Source organism: Emys orbicularis, chromosome 13, assembly GCF_028017835.1.
Source record: "Emys orbicularis isolate rEmyOrb1 chromosome 13, rEmyOrb1.hap1, whole genome shotgun sequence".
Lineage (NCBI taxonomy): Eukaryota > Metazoa > Chordata > Testudines > Emydidae > Emys > Emys orbicularis.
In genome coordinates this window covers 28,326,932-28,350,237 of record NC_088695.1, presented here as the reverse complement: position 1 = coordinate 28,350,237, position 23,306 = coordinate 28,326,932, and the positions used below count along the sequence as shown (strand labels likewise).

Sequence of the window (23,306 nt, the reverse complement as noted above, 5' to 3'; positions counted from 1 at the left end):
TAGGAAGTGGTTGTAAGGGAGGGATGGAATATGCATGCAGTGGCAGTTCTGTTCACAGACACCTTTTTGCTTCTCTTGATGTGACTGGGGAAACATTAGCTCCCTTTATCTCAGTGAGTAGAGGGGCACAGAAATGCTACAGCACGTTATGGTAATAGCACATTCATAATGGCTGAATTACAATGGGATTCTTATGTAAGAGTGTTATAGATCTCCATTATTAACAGCAGTGTTCCTCATGACTAGGGCTACGGCTTCACTACAGGGGGGGGTCGATTTAAGATACGCAAATTCAGCTACGCGAATAGCGTAGCTGAATTCGACGTATCGCAGCCGACTTACCCCGCTGTGAGGACGGTGGCAAAATCGACCTCCGCGGCTTCCTGTCGACGGCTCTTACTCCCACCTTCGCTGGTGGAGTAAGAGCGTCGATTCGGGGATCGATTGTCGCGTCATAAATCGATCCCCGAGAGGTCGATTTCTACCCGCCGATTCAGGCGGGTAGTGTAGACCTAGCCTAACCCTAGCGTAATGAATACATTCAGATCATGAAGTACAATCTGCCTGCTGCCAGGCAAATACATAATGGGGGGATTTGTGACTGCAGAGAAGGTTTCCCAAACACAACCTGACTCCTGGTGGAAGAATTGCAATGGGTTTGCTCTGCATGTTGACTGCTCTGAGTTATTCATGTAGGTCAGATCAATTTGTAAAACTCAAGTGGCTCTCCTGGGACAGCTGGACATGATGGTGGGAGGCACGCTGCACTTAGAGCATCATGAGATGTGCTGGGAGGAGCAGAGCTGTGCTGGAGGAAGCAGGGCTGCTGAGTTGTACTGGAGCACAGCTTGAAAACTAGGTGAGTCTGCTAAGGCCTAGGGCCCCATTTTTTCCAAGAACTCAGAGTTCACATAGCTAGTACAATACCAGAGTCTAAATAACTGGACTGGAGCTAGCACCTAGGAACTACAGCATGGAGGGCAGAACCCTGAAGGCTCATCTACAGTCAGAGTCACAAAGGTGTGATGTTGCACCGATGTATTTAAACCAGTGCAGCTGTGTGTATGGCCCCTCTCCATTGGTTTAAAGACGGATTTTTTAACGGGGAAGCTAAGCACTTAGAGGAGAGGAAAGTGATCAGGAACAGTCAGCATGGATTCACCAAGGGCAAGTCATGCCTGACTAACCTAATTGCCCTCTATGAGGAGATAACTGGGTCTGTGGATGAGGGGAAAGCAGTGGATGTGTTATTCCTTGACTTTAGCAAAGCTTTTGATACAGTCTCCCACAGTATTCTTGCCAGCAAGTTAAAGAAGTATGGGCTGGATGAATGGACTATAAGGTGGATAGAAAGCTGGCTAGATCATCGGGCTCAACGGGTAGTGATCAACGGCTCCATGTCTAGTTGGCAGCCGGTTTCAAGCGGAGTGCCCCAAGGGTCGGTCCTGGGGCCGGTTTTGTTCAATATCTTCCTTAATGATCTGGAGGATGGCGTGGACTGCACTCTCAGCAAGTTTGCAGATGACACTAAACTGGGAGGAGTGGTAGATACGCTGGAGGGTAGGGATAGGATACAGAGGGACCTAGACAAATTAGAGGATTGGGCCAAAAGAAACCTGATGAGGTTCAACAAGGACAAGTGCAGGACCTAGGGGTTACAGTGGACGAGAAGCTGGATATGAGTCAAGAGTGTGCCCTTGTTGCCAAGAAGGCTAACGGCATTTTGGGCTGTATAAGTAGGGGCATTGCCAGCAGATCGAGGGATGTGACCATTCCCCTCTATTCGGCATTGGTGAGGCCTCATCTGGAGTACTGTGTCCAGTTTTGGGCCCCACACTACAAGAAGGATGTGGAAAAATTGGAAAGAGTCTAGCGGAGGGCAACAAAAATGATTAGGGGGCTGGAACACATGACTTATGAGGAGAGGCTGAGGGAACTGGGATTGTTTAGTCTGCAGAAGAGAAGAATGAGGGGGGATTTGATAGCTGCTTTCAACTACCTGAAAGGGGGCTCCAAAGAGGATCAATCTAGACTGTTCTCAGTGATACCTGATGACAGAACAAGGAGTAATGGTCTCAAGTTGCAGTGGGGGAGTTTTAGCTTGGATATTAGAAAAAACTTTTTCACTAGGAGGGTGGTGAAGCACTGGAATGGGTTACCTAGGGAGGTGGTGGAATCTCCTTCCTTAGAGGTTTTTAAGGTCAGGCTTGACAAAGCCCTGGCTGGGATGATTTAGTTGGGAATTGGTCCTGCTTTGAGCAGGGGGTTGGACTAGATGACCTCCTGAGGTCCCTTCCAACCCTGATATTCTATGATTCTATGAAGCCAATATCCACACAAAACACTGCTGCACCAGTTTAGTTAAACAGGTGCAGCATCACAATGCAGGTTAGGTGTAGACCGTGCACTGTGCTCCCAGCTTTCAGTTCAGGTAATCACTGGTTAAAGAGACTGGCACTGAGCAGCCTTGCTTTACTTGCATTCTGTAAATAGAAGGAAACAGAATCTAGCAGTTAGAGCACGCCTAGACCCAGACACCTACTTCCTTGGGGTCTAATCTGCACTTCTCCACTGACTCAGCGCATGACCCTAGCCAAGTCACTTCCCCATGCTATACCTCTGTCTCCCGCCTCTGTAAATGGGGCTACCTCATGGGGTGCTGACAGTCAGCTAGTGCTTGGGCAGTGCACGTGCCCTGAGAGCCTGAGGTGCAAGGTAATGTAGGAGTGCAATGCTACAGCTCCATACCCGAGGGCAAATGGACAGCTCCAGGGAGACAAGCCTTTCGCTCCTGGTTTGCTAGCTGAATTCCACCCCGCTGGCATTAGAGGCCTGGGAGCTTCTGATGGATAGTGGGTGGCTCTGGGAAATGAGGCAAATGGGTCTCCCCACAATGCCTATTGGACAGGTGTGCACATGACAAAACGCTCACCCCAAAAGGCCCTAAGCATTCTCCTTACTTACTGACAGACGAGGCCAAACATTTGATAGGCTGAACTGCCATCACCTCTCCAGAGCTGATCCCCATTCGCAGGGCAGCACAGGGAAGCCCTCACTGCTACTGCCCACGCCGTTAATGCCCTGGAGGGAAGGACAGGACCTTCAGGCTCCAGGCCTGCCAGCTCAGCAGTCCATTCACTGGGTTTTGTTTCCATTTGCATGGCAGCAGCACACGTTTCAATTCCTTCCTTTCCAGCTTTTGCCATTCCCGAGGTTTGATACTGTCCTACAAGCCAGGATGAACACTGCTGCCCAGCTGGTAAAACCTGCTAGCGTGGCTATCGCTGCAGAGCATCAAGCCTTAAGTCTGCAGAAATAGAAGAGGCAGGACTCAGCAGCTTAATCCCATCCCACAAGATTCCAGCAAGAGCAGAGAAGACATTTAAGCAGGTGAGTTTCTGTACCAAAAGGAGCTTGTGTTAGAGATTCAAAACCCCAGCATGTGCACGCACACCCACGCTGCCCAGAGACCCTCATCTAACTGTAGCACAAGTGACAACCATTCTAGAAGATATCTGAAAATCAGGCCCCTTTGAGGGGTGTCAAGCTGGGCCCCCGAATAATAAGGCACCCCGAATCCTCATGCACCTTTGAAAATCTTGCTTTAAAATCTTAAATTGAGGAGCTCTGTAAGTTACATTTTGGAGTTGAAGCGGAAAAGGCATTTGCTTAGAACCAGAGGAATTAAAAATGGACACAGAAGAATGCATTTACAGACAAGCGATTCACTGTGAAGGAGACAGACAGACCTAGAAAGGTATTTGGACAGAAGATAGCAACAGAACACAAGCACTAATAGAACTGCCTGGGCCTGACTTTGAGCAGGAAGGAGCCCCCCCCAACTTCAGTGGAGTCAATGGGAGCTGCAAGTGCTCAGCACCTGTGAAAGTCAGGCCCATCAGTCTTATCGGACACCAGAAACGATCTCTGAAGGGCCTGGTTATTTCATACTAGCTAATATAAAAACAACGTCTCCTCTATAGTAGGAATGTTTGCATCGTTTTAAGCGGTGTCAACTGTAAGATCAAAGCTTTCAGAACTGGCATATGCGCCTTGCAGCTTCTGTGCCAGGTATCAGGAGGAGTGTGGGTATTTCCATCGCAGGATAGCACCATCCGCACTCACGCTCACAATATATTTGTTCCCAGGACAGATCCTGAGTCGGGTGATGCTGCCACTGTGACCCATGCCGACGTGAGTCACCTCACCCTCGTTATAGTCCCATACCTTCACCAGGTGATCGTCACCGCCTGCGTGGGACACAAGGGAGGACAGATGGTTACATGGAGCCCTGGGGGCTTCTGAAAGAGCCACTTGCTTTTTGTTCATGGTGAAAAGGCAGAGGAATGTCCTGGCTTTGGGATGGGAAAAGGGTGCAATACAAGGTCCTGAGCATTGTGGTTGCAAAGGACTTTTTTCCCCACTAGAACCAGTGACTCTCTGTGTCTGGGATCAGCACAGTGCTTGGCATGGGCTCCTACGCTGACTGAACCTGATAAGCTATATTCAGAGATACAGCCACCCAGCAAAACTACAAATCTTTAGCGAGAATTTTCTCTCAATGCTGATTTAACAGGTTAACTTAAGGGAGTTGGTCCCAGTACATAAACTGCAACTTTCACCACATGCCTGTCCAATCACATGGCTCCACATACTACTCCAGTGTCAGGCTCAGAGGATGTGTGAGAATGGCTAGGGATGAATGCACCAGTGCTTAATTCAGGTAGCTGTAGAACCAGCGTGGGTCATCCTCCACTTTTAACCCTCCAAAGGTTCTCCCACATTACCAGAGAGATTTCCAGGTTTCTGGAGAATGGATGCTCCTACAAGCCATGAAAGACCAAGGATCAAACTCATCCCTAGTGCAACTCCACTGAATTCAATGGTGTTTCACCACGGCTGAAAATAACTCCATACTTTCTCCATGACAGACTAGTTTTTAAGGACCTGATCCTGGGAAGTGCTGAGTGCCCTCATCTCCGAATGATTTCAGTGGGAGCTGAAGGTGCTCAGCGTGTTGCAGGATCAAGCCCATAGTATTTCCCTTCAGTGATTCCTTTTCTTTTCCTCTTCACATATTAGCAGGATCTCATTTTGTTCTTTCTTGCCCACTTTCCTAACCCCTCTGAGGTCCTTTGCATTATTTTTTTGCCTCTCCTGGTGCTGACTTTTCCTCTGCTTCCCTGGGGGTTCTTTTCCATTGTTCCCCCCCCCCCCCATCCTACTTGCCTGTAACAAAGTAAGTCCCATCTGATGTAATATCCATCCCATTGATGGAGCCAGTCAGGGAGCCTTCCAAATTTCTGATTGCAGAACCATCAAATACTTCCCAGTATCCAATCTAGAAACAAGATCAGAAATGAGAGATCACTTGTACAGCACTGGTGTGAAGATTTCCTTTGCTTCTGGAGGATAGTGTTAACCTGGACAGTGATGAACCTAAATCGTACGTTACTGAAGTGCCCAATTCTCTCCCATATAACAACCGCCTTTCTATCATGGGAAAGCCCACACTGGCTTGATAAAGGCCTGGCATGATCGGATTGGAAGCTGAAATCCCTAACAGTGACAAGACTTGCTGTCCTGCCCCTTGAGGTTCTGAGCTACTTCAAGCTGACTTCCTAAAGTTGTGCTTACCTTTCTGTCTGTTCCACTGGTGATTATCTGGTACTCCTCTGGATGGTAACACACACACTGGAACAAGGTGTTGGCCAGGATCATCTGATTCCTCATAAAACGTCTGAAAAATACCCCCAAAACAGCCTGAGTCAGAGTTTATCAAAACTCATCTCTCTCTTCCTAAGACAGCTTTACCTACTGTGGGTGTGAGGCATCTTCCGCAGGTGACACTCCATCACATACTGGTCTGGGGATAGGGTTTCATGAGGTACAGATAATGTGGAACTCATTTGATCAGGGGAACACCCTCCTACAGGCTATCCATGCTGTCTGTTCTCCCAAGCTGCGCCTCCTTGGCTGCCTCACAAAAGGCTTTATAAAGCAGGGACTGGTATCATAGTAGCAAAATCTTTCATTTCTGGACACCATGCTCAGGGGAACCTTGGCTGCCCAGGGTACCCTGTGTGTGGGGTGGCTCTGCCGAGAGCTTTACAAACACACCCCATACCCCAAAACTGGCAAGGTCAGAGCCATGGCCTAGCTGAGAAGTGCTCTATTGCCGAGGAGGAATAATCTCCTTACACAATATCCCAGATGATGCACGTTCCATCGATGCTGGCTGTGACACACTCCCGGTTGTTCTTCTTAATCTTGATGCAAGACACAGCGGATATGTGCTCCTTCAGAACTTCCTCCAGTTTGCGAGTGTTCTGACCAATTTCCCACACCCTCACCTGCAAACCAGCCACAAACACCTTTGTAATGCATGCTCCTTACTGAGCTAACGTGGAACCAAAAGGGATTCCTGAGCTCAGGGTTTCTCCTGCAGCATTTGATGGCATCTCCAGCACATGGAGCTGAGTGAGATGCTGCATTTCTTGCACTGCTTCCATTTCTCTGGGGATGAGTGAGGGCAGAAATACAGATCCCTGAACTCAGGACCAACTCCTGCTCCCATTGAGGTCTATGGCTAAACTCTGGTCTACTTCATTTTCACAAGGATTTGGCCTTAACAGAATTAAAATGTAGATTTAAAGTCAAGTTCACCACTCATGGAGCCACAACAGAGATTAATTTAGCCTCAAATGTACAGATAAAAGGATGCAGGATCAGGCCCTGTCTTCAGTACAGATTTTCCTTCTAACACAGCTTTGGTCACTCTTGTTGCCAGTCTAGGTTGCAGAGCTATAGATTATAATTATAACCTTGATTTCCGCTGCTTTCAGAACACCAGGCAATATTCCTATTGTGAAAACATACCACTAAAAATAATCTCTTCTATTACAAGTCAGACTATACCTATTCTTTTGACTGCATTTCAATGGGAGAACTGTTCTTCTACCGCGAAACACAGCGACCTCAGCTGTTTGACTCCGCAACTTAGACTGGCAATAAGAGTCCCAAAATACTACCTCCCCCACCTTGTCTCCCTAATATCCTGGGATCAACACGGCTACAAAAACACTGCATCCAATAAGAGTCCCAGGAATTTAGGATGTTACCTACAGCTTGAGGAGCCACATAAACGGGACTTTTTGCCCTGGGCTTTGGAGTTGGGAGAAAGAAAAGGAGGAGGACGAAATGAACCTGCACTGCACAGATCAATCTGAACATGTTAAGTAGGTGAGGACTGGGACTGGATATGACAAAGTGGGGGGTTTTCTTATCTTTTCATGGTTTTCCAATGGTTTGCATGCAGAGGGAGTGGGACTCAGTGTCCCTGGGTGTTACTGGTTTAACGAGGTGAGGGGAGAGGGAGTTTGTTGTTACAGAGGACCGGAGCGGGAACTTGGGACTCCAGCCGATGACCTGGAGGAGGGACACCCCAGCGACTGGTGACCTGATGACCCGGAGGCCCAGCTCAGGAGTCGCAGCCGGTTCTGGCCAGTGGGAGGACAATGGGCTGCGAGGAGAGGACCCCATGACCTAACCAGCCAGTTCCAGCCAGAGGAGGGCGGAGAGGAGAGGAGGCCCAGATGACCCTGTTTACCTGGAAAGAAGACAATGGACAGAGGCAGGGCCTGGGGCCTGTGATAGCAGATGCCCAGCTGGGAAGCAGGGGGGCCCTGGGCTGGAGAAGGGGGGCAGGCAGAGCCCACCTGGATGCAGGGAGACTGGGATATGCAGTGCTGAGGGAGGCCAGGCCTCAGGGTCAGAGAGTTTCCTGTGTTCAACGCTCAATGAACCCTCCTGTTTTACACTGGCTGAGAGTCATTCCGGTCTAGAGAACAGGGTTGCATCATCCCCTTCGGGGGGTGGAGGCCCGGGGGTCCAGAGCGAGTGGACTCCCTGAGGGGGCCCACAGCAGAGACAGATGTGCTAAGGCTCAGAGAGGTGCGGTTCCAGGAGGTGGAGGGGCCAACCCCGAGAGAGAGTGGACCCCCGAGAAGGGCTGTCTCACTGAAAGGGGCACCCCCCACAGACCGCACAGGGCCACGATCTGTGAGTCCGTGACACTGGCAAAGCTGGGTTAGAAGGAAAATCTGTATTCAAGACAGGCTTGCAAACAATGACTGGTGCAGATGAACCAAATATAGATGACAGACAGACTGACAAATGGGATTAAGAGGCATGTTCAGCATTGGAAGGATTTACTACGGCTGGCATGCCAGGAGTAATCAGAAGGTACGGCTCCATGTCACACTATGAGCAAGTGGGAAGATTTACTTACAGCAGACACTAACATTTTGGAACTGAGTCTTGTGCTTAAGTGAGCCAAGCAAAGATGATGCTCAGGTTCTGCCTAGATGGTTACTAGTTAGAATGGCAACAGCACAAGTCAGCCCTGAGAGATTTTAGGCGCATATTACCTGCCCTTCACCTCCTCCACTGATGATCCTTTTACAATCACTTGTTGCAGCGATGGCTGTCACGCCCATGCTATGGGCGTGGTCAATCACATACATGAGTCGGCCGGTCTCTGGTGTGAAGGCACGGATTTTCCCATCATTCCAAGCTGATGCAATATGGAAACAGATCACCCAGAAGGTCACTTCCTTTATATTATTATTATTCTCCTCCCTATGCCCCTCCCCGATCTCCCCCTTCTTTTAAAAAAAAAAAAACTCCTTCACACTGATGTCCCTATTAGCTATCAGCATGTATGTAAAACCCACTGCTGAGTCTATGAACACAGAGCCATAGTCCCAGCCCGCAGGGGAAGACTTCACTCCCTCTAGGTTTCTACCTAGGGAAGAATGTTTTGGTGATGATGGAAGTGAGCACGGTCACTCTCAACAGGGGGACTGCTGTAGCTCCACTGCTACCATGCAGCAGAAGGCAATGGCTAGGGGATATATGTAAAGATGCACCACACCCCTGCCCCACCTCAGCCCCAACCCATGACAGTGTGATGGGAACAACGTGAACCTGGACGCCATAATGTGCCGGAGTTTACACCCTCATGTATGCTCCCCAAATCCTTCCCTCTTCACACACCATTTCCATGGTGCCTGGGGATTGGCAGCTGTGGAGCAGGGTTTACTGGGCTGATCATAAACAGAAACCTTTTGGTCACTGCAATTAGTTGAAACAATTCCAGGCTTTGGTCCTCCCCCATTCTATTAGAGCCTACTTCCTTAAAAGCGGGCAGCAATTTGAGACTGAATCTAAACACGGAGCTTGCCAATCATTACCTGAAATAATGCTCTTGCCGTCCCTCATGAAGTCTATAGCATGGCAGGTCATATTGGGGATCGTGATTCGTAAGAGCTCCTTGTTTTCTGGGGTGTGCCACACTCTGATGTCATTCTTGGAGCAGGTGGCAAACAAGTCAGAGGTTCCCCTAGGGAAGGCAGAGAAGCAGGCTACTGAAGGCCAGTGTTGGGGAACAGTTTCCTTCATTAAATCTCAACTCCCCCTCCATTGCTTCGCTATTTGACGTTACTAATGTTCAACTGTAGCCTTCCCAGTAGGGGACACCACAGTTAAGGCGGAAGGACCATTTTCATTTTTTACTCCTAACTTTCTGACAAGTTCACCTTTTGGGGTGAAACTTTCCAAGCCTGCTCTTACCTCAAAGATGATTTTATGGGAAGTTTAAAGTAAGCCCCACAGTTGAATTTCAAGGGTTTTTGCTTTAAAATAGAATGTATGACTTTTTTTGGCCCCCATATACTAAAAAAAAAGCTGGATGAAACTTCAGATGTTGTGCACAGCCAGCCCTACAAATAGAAAAAACAGTGGGGTTTGTACTGGCATCGTTTTTTGTTAAGTATTCCTTGCACAATACAATCATGTAGTGTCATAGCTACGTATGTTGAGTATCTACAGAATGGTCAAATTTTAGACCCATAGCTTGCATAAAACACACTTTTGCAGCTCTAAAATGCTGCAGCTGGAAGTTTTCCTTTTTCTCCTTCCCAAAAAACCTAAACAAACAAAGAGGAAATGGAAAATTAAACACATGGACCATTGGCAGACGTAAATTGTCACTGAAGTCAATGAAGCTATGACCAATAACACTAGATGAAGATCTGCCTTGTATTACCGCAACACAAATGTTAGATTGTGCATTTGAACACTAAATGTCTGGAAATGAAAAAGTTACATTTCTCTGTCAACAGCAACTTACATTTTGCATACAATACAGTTTCATTAGTTAGGGTGTTAAATGTATACCTCAATAGGCAGCGTGCAGAGAATATTGATACAAGAACTGACAGGTTCATTTCCTGGGTTGCATGTGTGTAAATTTGCAACCCTAAGCTTTACAATAAGTTTGGCTACATAGATACTATAAGAAACGTTAGAATACGAGTGCTTCCAAATTAAGAGGGCTGGATAAAAGAAAGGTTTGTTGATTCCCCAGGACTAACATCAGGTGTCAGTGACAGGCTCCTTGTTGTCAGGATGTATTTCTTACCCCCCCCCCCCCAATGGGCCAGGAACACTGTTGGGAGAATTAGACAAGGCTGCAAAAGTCTGCTGAAATGTATCTCACAATGAGGCACGAGCCTTCACATTTTTAGCTTCACAGAACAAAACCTGCTCAATTTATCTGGAAAGTGAAAATAACGTATAAAGATTTTAGTTGTGTTTAAGAATTTACATATTTTCCTTTCTACCTGATGAGCAGTCAGAAGCCTCATTATATTCCAAAAGAGGGAGAAGTTATATTTGAGAGTCTGCTGGATCTTAATGTTTATAGACGCTGTTGGGGTGGGGAAGGGAACTGCTCTCCATCTCAGTGAGGGCAAGTCACAAGAGTTCTTAGACCCGTGCTGGTGGCAGTCACCCTTGTTTGGGTAGAGAGGGATATCCAGATCACCAAAACAAAGGGGCACATTTCCTGGTGCGCTACGCAGCTGCGTGCTGCTCCAACCCCTGTTCCACCTCTTCCCCATGGCCCCCGCCTCTTCCCATCCCTGCTCTGCCTCAGCCCCGCCTCTTCCCGCTCCTGCTCCACCCCAGCCCAGCCCTTCCCTTGAGGATGGTAAGTGGAGCGACCTGGCCACAGCCCCACCCCACTCCCCTGAAGACTGCAGCGGGGTCGGGCCTGCATTCACCGGCGGTGGTAAGAGCGACCCGGTCCCAGCCCGCTCTGTTCCCCACTGCCCCCAAATCCCAAGGCTGGGAGCTAGGGGAGCAGAGCGGAGCAGGCTGGGGCAGGGTCACTCCTCTTCCTGCCGCCCCGTGAATGCGGGGTCGGGCCCACCCTGCAATCACAGGGTGGCAGGAAATGGAGCGACCCAGCCCCAACCCGCTCCGCTCTGCAGGTGAGTGCTGGGGGGCAGCTTCCCCCCTGTCCCCCAAGCCTGCTCCCCCCCCCCCCCGCGGAGGCCTGGGGCCAGCAAACCCCCCCCCCCCCCAAGGAGGCTGGGGGGGGGGGTGCATAGGGCACCAAAATGGCTAGAGACGGCCCTGGATGTGCAGGTCTGTACACTGGGGTAAAATGAGGGGTTGGAGGGCCTCTTGCATTTCTGTTTTATACGCTATACATTTTGCTGTAACTCAATAGGACTTGGCACTTCATGTCACAACAGTAGCATGCCAAAACTCAAAACCTCCCTCCGGATCAAATGCCACCCTCCATTTGCAGAGCGAGTGACTGAGCTATCACTTTTATGAAATGTCATGATCCTAATATTCACAGCAAAGAGGAATTTTCCTGTCTGTTCATGAGATGAATGTGAACAGAAGGCACATCTGTGAAGTTAGCACCATGCATCATGAGTCCTGAATTTAATATAACATGCCATATTGTTAAACACACAATTACAAGTGATGTTGATACACCCAAAGTCTGTTTTGACAGCAGTGCTAGTCAATATTAGATGACGTTCTAGGCATGAAGTGGATTATAGCCCACGAAAGCTTATGCCTAAATAAATGTGTTAGTCTCTAAGGTGCCACAAGAACTCCTTGTTGTTTTTACTGATACAGACTAACATGGCTACCCCTCTGAAACCTGTTCTAGGCACTGGATCAGAGAGCAGGAATGCAGCCATGTCTGCAAGTATAGACCCTATTCAACTCAGTAAATGCAAGAAACATTGAACGGCACATGAAATTTCAAGTTTCACATTAGTCAGGGCCTGAATAGACCAGGGATTTCAAAGCACTTTCCCCAAGAGTAGGGGTGTTAAGATCAGTGTTACACATTCCAATTTGCATAATTACAGTCTGCCTACTTAAAATTCTCCATGTAGATTCAGTTGGAGAACTTATTTTTCACTTCCTCAAGCTGAACTGCTGCTGACTACCACACCAGATGGGGCTGCATTTCAGTGGTGGTATATGTGGTATATGTAAATCAGTGAGACTTTGGAAACCTTCTGCATAGAAGGTGCTGTACAGATATCTTTGTCAAATCTACAGCTTGCTCCCCCACCCCATCTTTTTCAAGAACAAAAATGCTCCCTTCCAGTCATACTAACGATGGAAAAATGATGTCATGGATGGCTTCGTTATGACAGGTGGTAATGAGCTCCTCTTTAAAGTCATTGTAGTTAAGGCGATAAATCTGGGACTCTTCTGTTCCTACAAAGAACTGGTGACCTTGACCTCTGAGGGTGAGGGAAGTGACGCCACCTTGGACTTGAATTTTCCTGTTAAGACAAAGCAGAAATTTGCACTGATGTGGACCTTGATTTTTCTTGCCTCTCTCTCTCCTCCCCACCCTTGTTTTGTGTTTGGCCTCTGCTGCTTTACCTTCCTGCCACATTAGGTCATGATATCAAGAGGCAGAAACATTGTCAAGTCCAACATGCCATTCTCTGCCATGTTTGTTTGCACTTCATGCGATCCTTGGTGTCTTAGGGATTGTCTACATGGGAAAATAACTGTAATAGCTATGGCAGAATATTTTGCATTAGCTGTCTGTGTGGACCACCTTATTCTGCACTTAACATACACTTTGGAAGTGGATTGAGCTAACGCACACAAAAGCACTCAGTGTAGAATAAGAGCATCCACATGGGGAGTTAGTGCGGAATACCTATTCCACTTTACATTCACATACTAGTTTATTTCACAATAGCTTCCACATGTAGACAATCCCAAATCTGGCAGGGATTGAGAAAACATATATACACACACACACACTCTGTTAGACCAGGGGTCATGTGTAAACACGCCCTTGTTTACTTTCTTATTAGAAGTGCACTTAATTAGCATAACCCCAAGAGTATTCCAGGCAATTCTGAATTCAATGTTTGGGGAATAGTTTAAATCACATATGACTACGTTATCAAAAGTGCACACCTAGATTGCTTGTGGGAACCTGCCCATAGCTCTGTTTTCCATGCACACTGGAATGCTTTGCAAGTACTCAGGCACACAGTTTTGATACACTTGTCTACATAGCTAGTGGCAAAACCCCTGTAGTATCCAGTATCTGCTTACAACCCCTTTTTAAAAGATTTCAAGGGTGCAGACCCCCAGCTGGTGAAATCGACATAATTCGTTGACTTAATGGAGCTATGTCAATTTTGGATCAGTTTAGGATCTGAGACCAAGCCTTTAGAACTAACTGTGGTCATTTAAAATTAACAACGATCATTGGCACAAACTTTTGTAAATGAATCAATAAAAACATGCAGCATGTTTCAATCGGTCACTATTTCATTCTGCAAGATAAATGCTGTCCGTTTTGACAGTGTCTATTTGTGTTTGGAAAACTGATATATTGAGATTTCTCTCTTAATCATTAACTAAAAAACCATCAGCACTGGAAGTTAGTGTGTGCCATTGAAAGTGAACACTACTGCCCTGTTATGTTGCCACTCTGTGGAAACACCACTCACCCTCCTGCTGCTTTGATCTACAAACTCACTTGATTGGTTTGTAGTTTGATCCTTTACAGAGAGCTACAATCCCTCCTCCGGTGCTGACTACTAAATCTCCTGTCTTCAGCAAAAGCAAAGCTGTGACCCCCTATGAGAAAACAGGATTAACAAACTATTGTAGCGAAGCAGAGTCTCTTTACTGGTGCTGCCATGCAGAAGAGCGCAGACAGAGTCTTTGTCATGCTCCCTGTGGTGGTGCTTATGTTGTTCACGCGCTGCTTTATTAGTATTGCTCCACTGCTAAAAAGCAGTCCTTCCAAAATGAAAAGGGAGACAACGTTTATCAGCCACAGGTACATGAACAGCTAGCATACAAACTTTAAAGAAGAGCAAGAAAGTAATGACAGCATTAATCCTATACAAAGGGTCTAGGATTGAGCGTGCACACCCAGGGATAACCATTCTAGCACAGAATACATGCATCCTGCCACGGGTGATTCTTTCATTGGCGTTGAAGAAACACAGGGCTTGTCTACACCATGCAGCTTTTAGCAACAAGGCTGTGTCGACACAGTTTTGTCGCTAAAAGTCAGCGTGTGTGAACGCTCTTTGTTGGCACTTTTGCCGACAAAATACTTCCAGCCCCGAGAGCGGCATTAGCTTTGTTCACACTGCTACTTGCATTGGCAAAACTTTTGTCTTTCGCGGGGGTGGGGGTGGGGGAACAACTTTTTTAAGCCCGTGAAAGATAAAAGTTTTGTCGACAACTTTGCAGTGTAGACATACCCTCAGTGTAACTCAGCCTCGGGTTTTCTGCACAACCTCTCTGTCCCATACCCTACTTCTCACTGCTCCAGAGAACCACTCCCACCTCCCTGTATTGAGGGTGGGATTAACAAGCTCTTCCTATCACTGAGAGCCCTCTGGAAGCAGTCAGCATTTCAATAGAGGGGTCCGACACCTCCTAACACGGGGTAGGACAACAGAAGAACCTACTGCTCTGTCAGAGAAAGGAAGCATTGTCTACTGCAGGGGTCCCCAATGCGGTGCCCGTGGGCGCCATGGCGCCCGCCGGGGCATCAATGTGCGCCCGCATACTGTCCGGCGGATGAGCATCTGCCGAAATGCCACCGACAAGCAGCGTCATCCAGAGGCGTCGCCGCCGAAATGCCGCTGATTTGTCCGCCGGCCACGGTCCTCAGTGGCTCGTCATCCGGCGCCCGCCGGACGAAAAAGGTTGGGGACCACTGGTCTACTGGTCAAAGCACCAGACTGGGAGTCAAGAAATCAGTTCTGTATCCAGCTCTGGCACAGATTTTCCGTATGTCCATAGAGAAGGCAGACCAGCTCTCTGTGCCTCAGTTTTCCTGCTTGTCAAATGCGAGTAATCTGGGCTATGACGCTGAGTCTAAAGATCTCCAAGATCCTCTGAAATAAGGTGCCGTAGAGAGGCAAAATACTAGTACTGGTCCAAATCCTGATGTCCATCCTCAGACACATCCCCCACTGACTTTAGTGAGAGTTTTCACCTCACTAAAGAGGGAGTAAAAAACTGAGTGAAGATGTCAGGATCTGACTCATTATTAAATGAGGTCATTCTTTTGCTGTCAAAAATCTGGACTGTGAGCTAAATTCTATTGCTAAGCAAACAGTGTGCTCCCAGCACGTCAGCTCCATTGTGGGCTGGTGTCTCCCAGCTCCAACGGGACAGTGCCCATACTGCAGTATCTTCAGCTGTTACAATTCCTGGCATTCTCTGACTTACAGGATTCAGTTTAGTTCCCAGAGCCCTCTTTACCTCTCACTCGCTGCTTTTCCTTACGCATGTCTCCGACTGTTGCGTAGAGGGATGTAGTGCATGTGTCAGTTAGGAGCACTTCAACTCAGAGCTCCTATAAGTGGTATTACGGTGGCTGTGTTTTGTGCAACCACGTTTCTGGATGCTTACCGCAGAAACCAGTTAATGCCAATATCCTCCCGTCTCTCTCTGCCTTCTCTCCTTTACAGAGTTTCACTGAATCACTTAGCATAAAGCATGTATCTACCAGTCCTTATGATATTATCAATATTTACAATATTTGGTGTTTTTCCTCAAAGCCCCAGCTCCTGGAGTCATGGGATTATGTGAGAACCTCAACTTTCATTTTAAAAAATTGTACAATTCTAACACTAGCAGTTGTGGAAAAAAAGCATGAAAATGTGAACTCTCAAAGGTCAAAACCCAGAAGGCAAATAAAAAGAACCCAACATTTTTTGAAACTGTCTAATTTTTAAGTCAATTTCATGGTTTTTGAACACATGAGCTTGGCAATATTGTATAATGTATTGTGTCTGAGCCTACAATACTGGTATTCCCAGACCAGCTCCTCTATACACATTAATCAGGCCCAACCCCGGTTAGCTTCCAGGATCAGACACATTCAGGGCAGTATGGCCACAGACAGCAAGTTTACAGGTCCTTTGAGCTGAAACGATCAAGGTTCTATGAGGGTTATGAGGGGAGGCCAAGCCAGAGAGGAAAATAGAAAGGGTATTTGAACTGTTCAGGTCCAGGAGGGGATCTTTAAGAGCATCCAGACAGTATAGACTGAATGATAGTACAATTCATAGAGAAAGTAGGTTGAGTTTGGGAAGACTGCTTTGGTCCACTTGTCCAATTGAGTGGAATCAACTGTATTAATTTTAAAGTCTTGCTTATGTTTCATGGAATAATTTAAAAAAATATTCTCTATAGAGGTACTGCATATGTCAGATTAGCTGTATTACTCATCCGTTCAGAAAATAAACCTATCAAGCATATCTGCATGAAAAAGGGTCTTCGCTTCTATTTACATTTTTCTATTTTTATCCTCTTTGCATTTTTTCTCTTTTTATTTCCATCTGCTCCACTAACTTATCTGTCTCTTGACATCATGATTCTCTGACATCATGAGTAATTGTAGGAAATTATGTCATACACAAAGGCCGTTTTTACCAAGTACAGAAAAACAGTAGGAAGGAAGCCTGTTTTCATTTAACTAGCCTCAGGAAAATGATGAGAACAAAGAAAACAAACACAGAAAATATGATCTAGAAATAGAACTGTTCTAAACAGAATGTTTTTTCAAGTTTTCTATGAGGTGTCAGCAGCTCTTTATGAGTCCTACTATCAGATACCCATCAACTTTGCTTTTGATCTATTGCTTTGCAGTGTCTTTCTATAAAAGTCTTCCCATTTCAAACACCCAATGGGTTTAGGGTTATGGAAGGTGGTGGAATTACAAATCAAATAAACAACGATAGAATTTACATAATTACAGCTCTCAACTACCTGCTAATAAATTTGTGTTTTTATGGCACTCCCAATACTGCTTTAATTTTTCTAGGTATCCTGTTTAATTTCCCTAATTTGGGATTGAAACAGATATCACAAACTGTGAAAATCAAGGGCCTTCAACTGGTCAGAACACATATGGTTAGATGTGTCATCATCAGTCTGATTTCAACCCTGCTTTTGTAAACAAACTTCTTTTCTGTCAAGACTGTTCTTTCAACTACCCCAAGTAAACCGACAGTTTTATAATTTACACTTGTAATTCACAACACCAAGCAATTCACATTAAGGATGCAATTAATACTGTTTTATATCCTGCCTTTTGTAGATGAAACACAGTCTCCTAAGAAACCGCTGTCTTGAAGTTCAGTAATTACAGAGACAAATCTCAAACCAACTCAAGCATGCCTATTTCCCCATAAGGATACTTTCTCCCTTGTCCCATTCTCATCTCTTCCAGGCTTCTTTGCCGCACCGTGAACTCCTGCTCTTCATCTTCAAGTTGTTTAAAGATTTTTTACAATATAAACACTCCAGGAATTTTGAGAAAGGTATTTGCAAGTCACTCATCCCACTTTACACCTGAGCAACCAGCTTGCAATTCCTCGAGCAAATATGAATAAAAATTAATGTAGTGTTTACAGGTCCAGTATTTACTGTCTTTACAGAAAACCCTTTTTTTTAAAAATGCCATAAAGAAAAGCTTGGTTTCAAAAACAAGTTGCCAAGTGAAAGCAATGCACTTTACTATCATGGCTTATAAAACCCAAGCACTTAAATACCAAGAGATGAACAATGAAGGACCTGACTATCCTTACACTGCCTACTTAATAAGTAGTGCAGTTGTAGTCGTGTTGGTCCCAGGATATGAGAGAGACAAGGTGAGTGAGGTAATATCTTTTATTGGACCAACTTCTGTTGGTTAGAGGGACAAGCTTTCCAGACACACAGAGTTCTTCTTCAGGTCTGGGAAAGGTACTCCCAGCGACACAGAAAAATGCCAGGTGGAACAGATTGTTTGGCATAAGTACTTAGCACGCATTATAAGGGACCATTCAAGGTAGAGTAGCGAATTAATCGCCTTCACCAAACAAGGACACTCCACCAGAGAAATAGATCACATCATGGAATGGGCCACTCAAATACCCCAAGAGAACCTGCTTCAATACAGAAATAACACCCCCCTGACTGCAAATACCTAATTGTCACCTACCACCCCACACTGGAACCCATATGGGGTATCATCAAATAACTACAACTTATGCTCAAGGACTCCACTCTGAAATCTTTCCTGAACCCCACTTCTGGCCTTCAAACAATCCCCCAGCCTCTCCAAGCGCATCATCAGAAGCAAGCTCCCCACAGACCAGAACACACCAGCTCAAATCAAAGCAGCACCAGACCCTGCCAGAACAACAAAAGCAAAATCTGCAGACATATCTCCACTGCTACATTGATCAATACCCGCCCACACACACACAACACACTTTTCAAGATCCATGGATCCTACAAATGCCTACCACAACATATGATGTACCTCATCCAGTGCACTAAATGCACCACCAACTATGTGGGTGAAACCAGACAATCACTACGCTCTTGAATGAACTCACACAGGAAAATGATAAAAGTCAAAAACACCCATCACAGACTATAGTTTATATTCTCTCTCCATTGGAGCTCTTTTCTCTGACAGTTTCAAAGCCAGAGAAGCAAGTCTAAAATTAAAATAATAATTTCTTAAACATTTTACTGTTCCTGACCTTGAAATTTTACATGAGCCAGTGAAAAATCTACCTATGGTCCATACTGGGCAGATAGAGGGATATAAAGATAGAGGGATAGAGGGGTATAAAGATACAGATATAAAGATAGAGGGATATAAAGCAATATTTGTAACTTAGCTCATATTTAGAAAAGAAGGCATTTATGTATCATAATTGCAAAGAGTACTTAATTTATTCAAGAGAGAATCTAGCTGTCAGTGAGACTTAACCCTACAAAAGCCAAAGCATGAGGACTTCTCTCACTTTATTTTTTGAGGAGGGGGCTGTTATAAGGTGGTGTCAAGATCAGCTTTACCGGGGAACTCTAACTGCAACCTTTACTATGGAGAAGCAATTGCCTTTTCATTGCAGACCACATGCTTTTAGAGCCAGTCCCAGAACTCTGCTTCTGCAGCTCCAAAAATACAGGCCATTGCTACTTGAGCTAAATGGACTAAGTGTATTGTTCCAGAGAATTCAGGATCAGAACTTGAATCACCACAAGGCAATGCACTGCCTAGCCACCTGTCCGTAACTACTTTTATCATCCTACTAGACACAATACTAAACAACTTTGTCTTTCAGGTACCAAAACGGAGACCTAATAAACCTAAACTGCACATAAAGAATTCAACTGTTACCTCTTGGCACCCAAATTGCAGTCACAAAATATGCAGGTTCTGTGCATGTAACTTCCAATTCTGCACAAGCAAATGCAGAGTTTGCGCATGTAGCAGCTGTACACACCTATTCTGCAGAAGCAGCTCAGGCAGAGTTTGGAAAATTTTCCCCTAATGGCTTCCTCTGCCAGTTTTGCTGTTGGATTTTTGTTACAGTCCTTGCTGCTCACTCATTTTCTCTCTAACCACAAGGTTTGCTTCCCTCAGGGACAGCACGGCCTCAGCACCCAGAGCAGTAGTGCAGATAATACTTTCATCTGCATACCTTCTCTTGCTGCTTGCTGAATTTCAGGGATTCTGACACAACAGAGAAATACATTTACACTTCTGCAAGAGAGATTTAAGGAAGAGCTTGAATTCCTTCGATGTTACACTCTCCATTGGGCATACGCTGAGAAGCAATAAAAAGTCTTTTATAGATATGAATAAAGAGAATCCAAGAACAACTGTTCTAGCCAGAGTGTTCATGTTTAGCATAAATCTCCCATCCGGACTATTTTTTGCACAGGATTGACCTGTTCTGGGGATGAATCAGGGTGTGTAGTAAACCAGGCTGTTGTCTGAAGGACCCCTGCCTCATTTGTTGCAGAATCTGGAAGTCATGTAATGAATGAGGCAGGAAGATAAAGGATGGTTTCATGTTTAAGGCATTTGAATGCTGCCCTGGGGAACTGAATTCTGTTCCTGCGTTTGCCACGGAGTCCCTGTGTGATGCTAGGTAAGTCTTTGAAACCAAACTTTACAGAGGTAGTCACTGATTGTGTGTTCATCATTTTCTGGGTCCTGACTTGAAACCCTGGGGTCTGATTTGCAGAAGTGCTGAACACTTACAGCTGCAATTGAAGTGAGTGATTGCTTTAGCAGTAACTGATAGCAGTAGTAGGTTCTCATCCGCTATATGGACCAGCACTAGAGTGGGATGAGACATGCACTTTGCCAGTGGGTTTCATAGATATTATTTCTGTCACTGGCTCCAAGTCCCAGTCTCTCTCCAGCTCCTAGTCCAGAGGTGGGCAAACTTTTTGGCCTGAGGGCCACATCGGGGTTCTGAAACCGTATGGAGGGCCGGGTAAGGAAGGCTGTGCCTCCCCAAACAGCCTGGCCCCTGCCCCCTCCCACTTCCCGCCCCCTGACTGCCCCCCTCAGAACCCCTGACCCATCCAACCCTCCTGCTCCTTGTCCCCTGACCGCCGCCTCCTGGGACCCCACCCCCATCCAACCCCCCCTGCTCCCTGTCCCCTGATTGCCCCGACCCCTATCTACATCCCCACCCCGACAGGCCCCCCGGGACTCCCACGCCTATCCAACCCCCCCGTTCCCCATCCCCTGACCGCCCCCCCGAACCTCCGCCCCATTCAATCTCCCCCTGCTCCCTGTCCCCTGACTGCCCCCCCCCCCCGGGACCTCTGCCCCTTATCCAACCCCCCCGCTCCCCGCCCCCTTACCATGCCGCTCAGAGCAGTAGGACTGACAGCTGCGCTGCCCGGCTAGAGCCAGCCATGCCGCTGTGCTGCCCGGCAGCAGCTCGCAGTCCCACTGCCCAGAGCGCTGGCGGCACGGCGAGCTGAGGCTGCAGGGGAGGGGGGAAAGCAGGGGAGGGGCCGGGGGCTAGCCTCCCTAGCCAGGAGCTCAAGGGCAGGGCAGGACGGTCCTGTGGGCCAGATGTGGCCCAGGCAGCAGCACCTACAGGGCCTGCACAAGCTGCAGGCAGGGCTTTAAAAAGGGAGAAGAGCAGCTCAGAAGGAGGCAGGCAGTGGAGGGGAGCAGATGGTCGCCCTGAGCGTCGAAGTATTGCCCCAGAGGCACCTTGCCTGCGGCCGCACTACACAGGCCAGAGGAGAACCTACAAAAGAGCACAGTGACTGGGTGTGCAGGTCAGAGACTCAAGAGAAGGGCTTCACCCTGGGACAATCAGTGGGGGCTGGGGTAGGAAGTGGTCCAGGGAGTGCTGTGGACTGATACCCCAAGAGGTTGATTAGAGCCACCCACTGCTGGGCCCTGGACTGGAGCTCGGTGGAGTGGATGGATCTGGGCTCCCCTACCCCACCCAGCAAATAGCACAACACCAGGGGCCTTCACCTAAGATGAGAGGCCTATGGGAGCAGACCGTGATTATTCAAAGGCCCAGCCCCTACTTCCCCAGTGCAGGGGGGGGGGGGGGGCAGAAACCCCTGCCTGACCACTAGGCAGCACTGTGCATGGTGGCACACCGTTTATACTGCCCCAAGTACACTGACAGCACAGAAGAGCCAGGCTCCTGCTCTCAGGTCCAATGTCCAGCCCCACCCCAGCCTGCAGAAACAGGGAGCAGCCATTACATGAAAAGTCCCTGGGAGCCCCTGTTGTCCTGGGCTGGAGCATGCTCAGTTGCTCTGTAGGAATGGTGCATGTGCACTCCAGTCAGCACTGGGAGCTGTGAGAAGCTCAAACATGCTCAGTGAGGAAGGAATCTTCCAAGATTTTAGCTGTTAAGATCTAGCAAGTCTCTACTGAGCATGTGTGAAGTGTGATTTTTCAAAGGCTTATAAATTGGACGAATTTGGGCAGATTTTCATGGGAACAGCAAAAGGCAAATCCCTGATACAAAGGTCACACACCTACCAAATTTCAAGTACCTGCTCCATAGCATGGGGGCGCTAAAGCATTTGAAAAAAAGATCACTAGAATTTTTTAACCTGGGCAAAACAACATAGTTTCCCACAGCTTTGTTCCCGGAAACAGCTGAACCATTTTGGCTGAAATTTTCCAAAAAAAAATTCAATGTGAGGCAGATGAAATGCAGCATGGAAAATTTCAGCCCAAATGGTTAAAGCTTGGCAAATTATAAGTCACTGAAAACAAGGTCTTATGCTGGGAAATGTTGGGCAACCTCTATAGCAGGCAGCACTACTAGCCCTATTACATCATACCCGCCCCCAACAGGGTCCTGCCCCATCCTGGCAACGGAAGTGAGTGGAGAAGATTTAAGCCAGCCTCTGTTCCCATTTCACCATTTACTGATAGACATTTTCTACAGCACTCTTCTCTAGAATAGTTCCTCCCCATTATCCCTGGAGTCTCCTCCCACCACACAGTAATCCGGAGCTGATTTCTGAGGGCAGAGAAAGGTGGTCTTCTACCTCCACTTCCGGGAGGTTGCTAGAAACTGAGTGGATAAAAGAATGTGCTTGTTCTATCTGATGAGGACAAGGGATATAGTCTCTCCTTTTCCCTATTAGGCCAGGGGAGAGGTGTGGGGATGGGGACACCGTGCTTGTGGGAGAGTTATTTTCCTCTCTTTCCCCCAATTTTGCCAGTTAGCAGGACAGGCAGAGTGCTGCTGCTAACATCATATCAGGGGAAGTATGCTGAAGACCCACTCCCACCGAAAATTATTTGGCTGAATTCAGATGTCAAACATTGCCCAACATCCAACCTATTCAGCAATTGTTATGTAATCTGGTTATCCCTACTTCTTAGGTCCTATCCAATATTACTATAGTCCTTGGTTAAAGGAAGTACATGTGAGCTAAGCACAGAGGAGGAAATATCTGCCAAAACTGACTTCTCCTTTCTTTGTGAAATGGAACTCCTTTGGTGCTTGTAATCTGCAATGGCAAAATCAAGAGCATCTGACCTTACTCCGTCTTTATAATTCCTTCATTTTATATTGAAACTGATAAGAGAATCTGCATGATGGCACAAGAGCTATGGATAAAAC

General features: G+C 46.9%; 1 protein-coding gene across 1 annotated transcript in view; it reads right to left on the bottom strand.

Moving 5' to 3' along the window:
- Window positions 1–4,074: 4,074 nt before the first annotated feature.
- CFAP52 (cilia and flagella associated protein 52) overlaps window positions 4,075–23,306 on the bottom strand; it is a 30,111-nt gene continuing 10,879 nt past the window's right edge. Inside the window, exons 7-14 of the mRNA XM_065415902.1 lie at window positions 13,895–13,995; window positions 12,498–12,668; window positions 9,255–9,403; window positions 8,430–8,575; window positions 6,202–6,353; window positions 5,638–5,740; window positions 5,230–5,341; window positions 4,075–4,250 (exon numbers count right to left, since the gene is read on the bottom strand). Coding sequence (XP_065271974.1) covers window positions 4,075–4,250; window positions 5,230–5,341; window positions 5,638–5,740; window positions 6,202–6,353; window positions 8,430–8,575; window positions 9,255–9,403; window positions 12,498–12,668; window positions 13,895–13,995 — 1,110 coding nt within the window. The remainder of the gene's footprint in view (window positions 4,251–5,229; window positions 5,342–5,637; window positions 5,741–6,201; window positions 6,354–8,429; window positions 8,576–9,254; window positions 9,404–12,497; window positions 12,669–13,894; window positions 13,996–23,306) is intronic.